This window comes from Penaeus chinensis, chromosome 7, assembly GCF_019202785.1.
Source record: "Penaeus chinensis breed Huanghai No. 1 chromosome 7, ASM1920278v2, whole genome shotgun sequence".
Lineage (NCBI taxonomy): Eukaryota > Metazoa > Arthropoda > Malacostraca > Decapoda > Penaeidae > Penaeus > Penaeus chinensis.
Genome location: NC_061825.1, coordinates 13,224,730 through 13,232,402, shown reverse-complemented (window position 1 = coordinate 13,232,402; position 7,673 = coordinate 13,224,730). Strand labels below are relative to the sequence as shown.

General features: G+C 35.3%; 1 protein-coding gene and 1 non-coding gene across 4 annotated transcripts in view; one reads left to right on the top strand and one right to left on the bottom strand.

Annotated features, from left to right (window-relative positions):
* Nucleotides 1-1,243: 1,243 nt before the first annotated feature.
* Nucleotides 1,244-1,316, bottom strand: Trnar-ucg. Its single transcript has one exon. It is a non-coding gene; the product is annotated as a tRNA-Arg (tRNA).
* Nucleotides 1,317-4,114: 2,798 nt separating this feature from the next.
* LOC125027221 (quinone oxidoreductase-like) overlaps nt 4,115-7,673 on the top strand; it is a 9,951-nt gene continuing 6,392 nt past the window's right edge. Inside the window, exons 1-5 of one of the 3 annotated variants that reach the window (XM_047616166.1) lie at nt 4,115-4,311; nt 5,238-5,358; nt 6,508-6,660; nt 6,964-7,130; nt 7,495-7,583. In XM_047616166.1, the coding sequence (XP_047472122.1) occupies nt 5,248-5,358; nt 6,508-6,660; nt 6,964-7,130; nt 7,495-7,583 (520 nt within the window). In that variant the 5' untranslated portion in view covers nt 4,115-4,311; nt 5,238-5,247. The other 2 variants (XM_047616167.1, XM_047616168.1) reach the window with 2 other exon arrangements.

The window sequence follows — 7,673 nt, the reverse complement described above, 5'->3', positions numbered from 1 at the left end:
GAGTAGATGTGCAAAGAAAAATTGGGTGATGAAATAGTTGTATACGAAATAAACAAACCGATTGGGATTTCAAAGTAAATTAAATGGCACCGAGAAAGATGCATTTTAGTCCCCTTTTAAAGAAGACTTCACAGCATCTTGCAAAGGTTTTATAACAGACCTTCACGACATGATAAGTTGTCATTGATTGATACTGATAAATATTTCACTGAGTAATTAAAGTTGATGTATATGATGTCGAGCCTGTATCCTGTGTTTCTAAATGCGTTAATTACTATTTTAATCTTAAGGTAAAAATATGTTTAAGGAATGACCCAAGCATGGTCTAAATCACATTTTAATCGTAGTACAGAACATTATTCATCGGGAGACTAGGGTTGTCCGTAATTCTTCTTTCTCTACCCTCTCCTATCCTTCTCCCACTCCCTCCTCTCTCTCCTCTCTTTCCCTAGCTCTCTCTTCTCCCCTAACAGCTTTCCCTTCCTCAACTATTCTCTGCTTGTTTTCTCTCTTCTTCCTCTCTCTTCTTCTCTCCTCTCTTTCCTTCCTTTTCTCCCTTCCTCTCTCTTCTCTCTTTTCGTATCTCTCTCCCCTTCTTTCCTCCCTCTTTCTTCTCCCCTATTCACCTCTCCTTTCCTTCCTCTCTATCCTCCTCTCCTCTCCCATCTCCTTTCCTCAATCTCTCTTCTTCTCTTCCCTATCTCCGTTCCTCTCCTTTCCTCCCTATCTCTCTTATTTACTCTCCTCCCTTTTTTCCCTATCTCCATCTTTTCTCCTTTCCTCTCTATCTCGTCCCCTTCTTTCCTCCCTCTTTTCCCCCTACTCTCCTTTCCTTCCCCTTTCCTCTTCCATCTTCTTTCCTCCATCTATTCCTTCCCTAAGTTTTCCTAATATAACTCATCCAATTTACTACCAATTTATTTTCTTCATCATTTTCCTTTCTTCTATCTCATCTTCCCATCTTGTTTTTACTCTCCCTCTCCTGCCCCTCACTTTCTTGCTCGTTCCCTCCTTGTCTCCAACTCCTTCTTTCTCTTTTTCCAATACTTTCCAGGGGAAATTTTTTTTTTTCTAAGTATTATATTCATAAACTGTTGTGATTTATATGATCAGTAAGTACTTTAAACTGTTACCAACGGGTTTCTGAGAGTTTCTGAGATATTGTAGACGAAGACTTGGTTATGTATTGGAGGGCTTTATTTAGTAGCCAAATATACGCAAATGTAAGAATATTAAACAAAAGCGACCGTGACAGGACTCGAACCTGCAATCTTCGGATCCGAAGTCCGACGCCTTATCCGTTAGGCCACACGGTCGGAAGGAGAGTGATATAAATGGACTAAGAAGACAAAGTGTGTGTAGTTATATATATATATATATATATATATATATATATATATATATATATATATATACAAACACATCATCAGTCAATGTTGACTTTGGCTTTATTGACTGTCAATGCCTGGGTGGAAATGATGTGGGGAGCAAGCTGTCACCCATGCAGCAGGCTCCCACTCTCCATGCAGCTGAAAGATCCAAAGGAACAGCAAAGAAAGATACGGTTTGGCACCAAAGGCATCGCAGGAGTTGCCGGAACGAGGTCACAAGCAACAACGAACTGCCTAAGGGACTCCGGATTTTTGTTCAGGGTTGTCTCCCGAAGCCTGTTCATCTCACAGATGTATGGGGTGAACTCCCATAGCCTTCGACCATACGCGGACTGAACTACAAGGCAGCAATCGGCCACCATCGTATCTGCAATCTATGAATGTGTGTACATTGCAAAAGAGGAATTTAAATCATCATTTTTAAACCATATTTTACATGCTATAGAAAGAAACACAAAACACAATATCCAATACGTACAGACAATCAGTCCTCACTAAACACATTACAGAACACACACACAAAGTGGACGGAAAAGAAAGCAAAAACGCTATTCGAATTAACATGAAAACATTCCCAGATGAACCTTCCAGTTAACTGAGGGAAGTGCTTTGTTAGAGAGGTTGTGGAGAGTTTTTTCCTTTGCTCTTTTCATTTGGGCGTTTCGTTTTTCTGTTTCCATATATTTTTATTCATGTGGACTATCAGAGAAAATGTGGAGTTTGTAGAATAAAAAAACGTTAGGTATGAAATAATTATTGTTTCCCATAGGAATTAACCAAAGGAAGAATAAAGAATAAAAGTTGTTTTTCATTGCTTGTGGATTTGTAAACTCGTTTATGGTGACCACGAAAGATTTGATATATAAGTAGATATTTAGATAGATTGACATTTTTTTTCGAGATTATTACCATTTGATGTTATCGAGACCATAAAGATAATTAACATATTTCATACAGAAATCAATCGCACTTCTAATCATAGTACAACTTGTGGACTAATTACCTTATCAACCCTGACGATTGTGTACAAAACCGTAAACTCCTCAAAATATAGGTTTTTCTTTCACATCCTACAATACCCACTGATGATGGAGCTTCCTGTTAACCAGTCTAAATAAAAGAGGAAAGAACTCATTTATGTATCATATAAATATCGTAAATTAGAAAATTAAATGAATTTTGGAGTTACTCTCGCATTGCACATTTATTGGAGTGTTAGAGAAATGATAAATATGTTGGACTATATATACTTGAAATTTTATTTATGTAAATATGATGCTTAAGATTGTATCTTTATTTATACACGAAGTATAACAGATTGATTGTAAATTGGTCGTAAGAAAGGAAGAAACTTTTTAAAAAGTAAACTCAACCACAACCACAAGGCAAAAAGTATGTGAAATGAAATACTGTGGTTTATCCATAAATTACAACACTAGAAGAAAACGAAAGAGTGTCTTTGTGTCCAGAGAAAACGGAATATGTAAGGGGTGTTTCTCTCTCGCGTTTGAATTTGCCAGCTTCAGGGTGAAAAGGTGCAAGACGCCTCGCTGATAAAGTTCAGAGGCATCTATGTAATGAATAATGGTTGGGAACAATAACAAGCTCAGTGCTAGGCCACACACACACACACACATATGCACACACACACACACACACATATGCACACACACACACACACACATATGCACATACACACACACACATATGCACATGCACACGCACACGCACACGCACACGCACACGCACACGCACACGCACACGCACACGCACACGCACACGCACACGCACATATATATATATATATATATATATATATATATATATATATATGTGCATTTATATATATATAAATATATTACATATATTACATATATATGTAATATATATGTATATATACATATATATCATATATATATCATATATATATATCATATATATATCATATATATATATCATATATATATCATATATATATACATATATATATATTTATATATAGTACATATATATATGTAAGTATGTATGTATATATGTATATATATATATATATGAGAAAGGATGAATATTTCATATATATATATATATATATATATATCATATTATATTATATATATATAGAATATATATGTATATATAGAATATAATATGATATATATTAATTATTCAACCTTTCTCATATATATATATAATATATATCATATTTATATGATATATATATATTATATATGTATATTATGTATATATATACATATATGTATTATATATATACATATATATTACATATTATATATATTGTACATATATATATATATGAGAAAGGATGAATGATTACATATATACACATACTCACACACACACACACACACACACACACACACACACACACACACACACACCACACCACACCACACCACACCACACCACACCACACCACACCACACCACACCACACCACACCACACCACACCACACCACACTACACATTTTAATGTATCGTATTGTGTAATATTTATTGTTTATTTATTTCGTATTTGTGTGCTACACCACAAGTTTAAATCGGTAACGTAAGTCATGACGCAATTAAGATCGAGTTCAGCATGACAATAAAAACTGACGTATCTTTTGTGTTACCGCTGATAATTTGAGTTTGAACTAGGTGCCAACTAGCATATATCTTCTCCCCCCAAGAAAAAACAGACTAAAACTATTGTTCCCCCTTTAAACAAGAATCGAGATATGTAATTCCTATAGTATCCATTTGGCTATTTTTTGTCCTTTCTTTTGCGCTTTTAATAACACGGTAGTAAATAGCGAGCTATTCCATGCACGGCACCAGGCACTCCAGCACGAGGCACTCAGGCGTTATCCGTGGAGTGTAATTCAGAGGTATCTTTACAACACTTGATTGGACTTTATTGGTGAGTGTCACACTTTCTCATTGGTTGCAAGAGGTTTAAATGTCTTTCCTTTATTTTGTGTGTATTGCTGAGATGAAAATTAGAATTGGCAATGTTTGATATGTAGTTTGTGTGTCTGTGCTTTACGCTACAAACGGCATTTAAAGTTATTATTAATTGAATTGTATTTGTTACCTAGTAGTTCATAAACATTTTATTTTTTTGTACAAAGATTGGCTTGTGTTCCTCACCTATTTCACAACATCTTTGGGTGAATCTCAATGACCTAGTTCATGTGACATAACGTTTAACATTTATTGGCTAAAAGTACTAAAACAGCCCAGACATGTACAGTAGGTATTGATGAATACCTAAACTGCTGTGAATACACGGAGGATTCTTTATATCCCAGGCCAGAAGTTTGTGGCGGGAATGGTCACAGTGACTTATTCTGTGTATATTGTTCATATATTACCCTAAATTTCCCTGGTATCCTGTTACACACACACACACACAGTGTATGTATATACACACTAGACGAATATTACAAACACATCTGTGTTTCACCACTCATTATGCACAAATTGCTATGGCCTCCCTGCCTGTCAACACTCCATCAAATGCCAACAAATTTCCATTATAATATATTGTGGCAAAATAGAACTTGTAGACCTCCTTCTAAACATTATCTTTAGGCTTATCTGCCCAACATAGTACCATCACTGGACTAGTGAATTTGGATAGAAAGTAACCAATATAGTGATGGGAATAATGGAATTAGTAGAATTTACTATATATTGAGTATTTGTGTAGAATCTACAATATATTATGTATATTTTTAACTATGAGTTTGTTTTTGATTTTAGCTAACAGCAGTGACCCAAATTGTTAGTCAATGGCACTGAGTACACAAAAATAGTTCACTCATTAATTCTTTATTTTTACAGCATAACACGGATGAGAAGTGCTGCAGCCAAGATGATGAGGGCAGTCTTAGTACGTCAGTTTGGGGATGTTGACCAGATGAAAGTAGAGAGGATCCCAATTCCAACTGTTCGGGATAAACAGGTAAGGAACTGAAGATTAGAATCTGTATCTTTGTGGGAGTTATTAATGCATATAGGTAGATTGATTTATATTAATGTAAGTGCGTACGTGTGTGTGTGTGTGTGTGTGTGTGTGTGTGTGTGTGTGTGTGTGTGTGTGTGTGTGTGTGTGTGTGTGTGTGTGTGTGTGTGTGTGTGTGTATGTATGTATGTATGTGTATGTGTGTGTGTGTGTTTAAATTTATATATATATATATATATATATATATATATAAGAGAGAGAATAGAGAGAGAATAGAGAGAGAGAGAGAGAGAGAGAGAGAGAGAGAGAGAGAGAGAGAGAGAGAGAGAGAGAGAGAGAGAGAGAGAGAGAGAGAGAGAGAGAGAATATATATATAAGAGAGAGAATAGAGAGAGAGAGAGAGAGAGAGAGAGAGAGAGAGAGAGAGAGAGAGAGAGAGAGAGAGAGAGAGAGAGAGAGAGAGAGAGAGAGAGAGAGAATATATATATAAGAGAGAGAATAGAGAGAGAGAGAGAGAGAGAGAGAGAGAGAGAGAGAGAGAGAGAGAGAGAGAGAGAGAGAGAGAGAGAGAGAATATATATATAAGAGAGAGAATAGAGAGAGAGAGAGAGAGAGAGAGAGAGAGAGAGAGAGAGAGAGAGAGAGAGAGAGAGAGAGAGAGAGAGAGAGAGAGAGAGAGAGAGAGAGAGAGAGAGAGAGAAAGAGAGAATATTAACAATAATAATGATTTAGTTTTATTACATTTGTTACAGTGGATATTCTTGGAGTGACCTTTTGCTTCTAAATTATACTGTATGCAAGGAATGGCCAGGGTTACCATCCATTGGCAGTGCATGATTTGATTGCAGGTTAGCAAGATTGCTAGACAAAATCGGTACCACTGTACCACACAGCACACTATTCTGTATTTTCACAAAAAACATACAGAAAAAAAAGGAGAGAGAGAAAGAAAGTAAGAAGAAGGAAAGACAGTGAGAGAAATGATGATGCATGTAAATTAATATGTATTGTATTTTAGGCCTATATCAGTTTAAAAAATTGGGGGGGGTCATCTGTTTTAATTCTTGGACCTCAAGCTTTTAATTTTTTATCCCTATATCCTTTCTTAAAGTTATCCTGATTTATATTATTGTTGAATTTCCATTCCAGGTCTTGATCAAAGTACATTCCAGTGGGGTGAACCCTGTTGATACCTATGTGCGTGCTGGACAGTACAAAGCGCTCCCAGACCTGCCGTACATCCCAGGAAAAGATGCTGCAGGTCTTGTTCACAGTGTTGGAGCCTCAGTCTCTAAGTTTAAAGTATGTTTCCAAGTTGTGTTGATGTAAATTTTGGTACAAGGATCTTTTGATAGGTGTTTCTTGTTCATTTGATTTTTTACTTGGTGTTTTTGTGTTGAGGAAAGTGGCATAGGATTTTTTTTTATGTTTTTTTCTGTGGATGAGTTTGTTAGATGTAGTAATAAAAACAGTTTTTCATCATAAGAAATAATACACTCTAAAATCAGTATACTGTAAAGACTACATAAACAGATATTACCTTAGAATATTGATAACAATTCTGAGGAAAATTTCAGTTTAGATCATCAATAAATTATTTTTCAGCCAGGAGACCGGGTGTTCTCATCTCAGACAAACCAGATGGGGACACTAGCAGAGTATGCTTGTGTTGACGAATCAAACGTGTTCCCTCTTGGAAGTTCTTTGACTTTTAACGAGGGCGCTGCCATAGGTATCCCATATTTTACTGCTTACAGAGCACTATTCCAGAAGTAAGTATTTTGACATTATTTGCAAATATACCAAATAAAGATATGTATGACATACTATTTATTTAATGTCTGTTATATTTTGAAATGCCTTTTACGTAATTAGTAATTTACAGTCATGTACAAACTGTGCTAGAGTAAAACTGATTCAGGATTTTGTTAAATACTTTTACATATTTTGATATTTCTCTAGCTGCCAACATATTGTAATTGCCAAATAGGGTAAGTCTGTACTTCTGTCATTTAAACAAAAATTATAGTTTTATTGAATACCATTGCTGTGAAGATACAAAAAATCAGGCTGTAATTGGAAGGCATTCTTTATTTTTTCTTTTTTTTTATCTCTCTTTCTTTCTTTCTTTAACAGAGCCTTAGCAAAGAGTGGTGAAAGGGTATTGATTCATGGAGCGAGTGGTGCTGTTGGAATTGCAGCCACACAGATAGCCAAGAAACATGGTGAGTTTATTCATTTTAACAAATTATATCATTTTAGGATGCAAGTGATATTAGGAATACTAGATGATAATTTGATAACAATCTGAGACA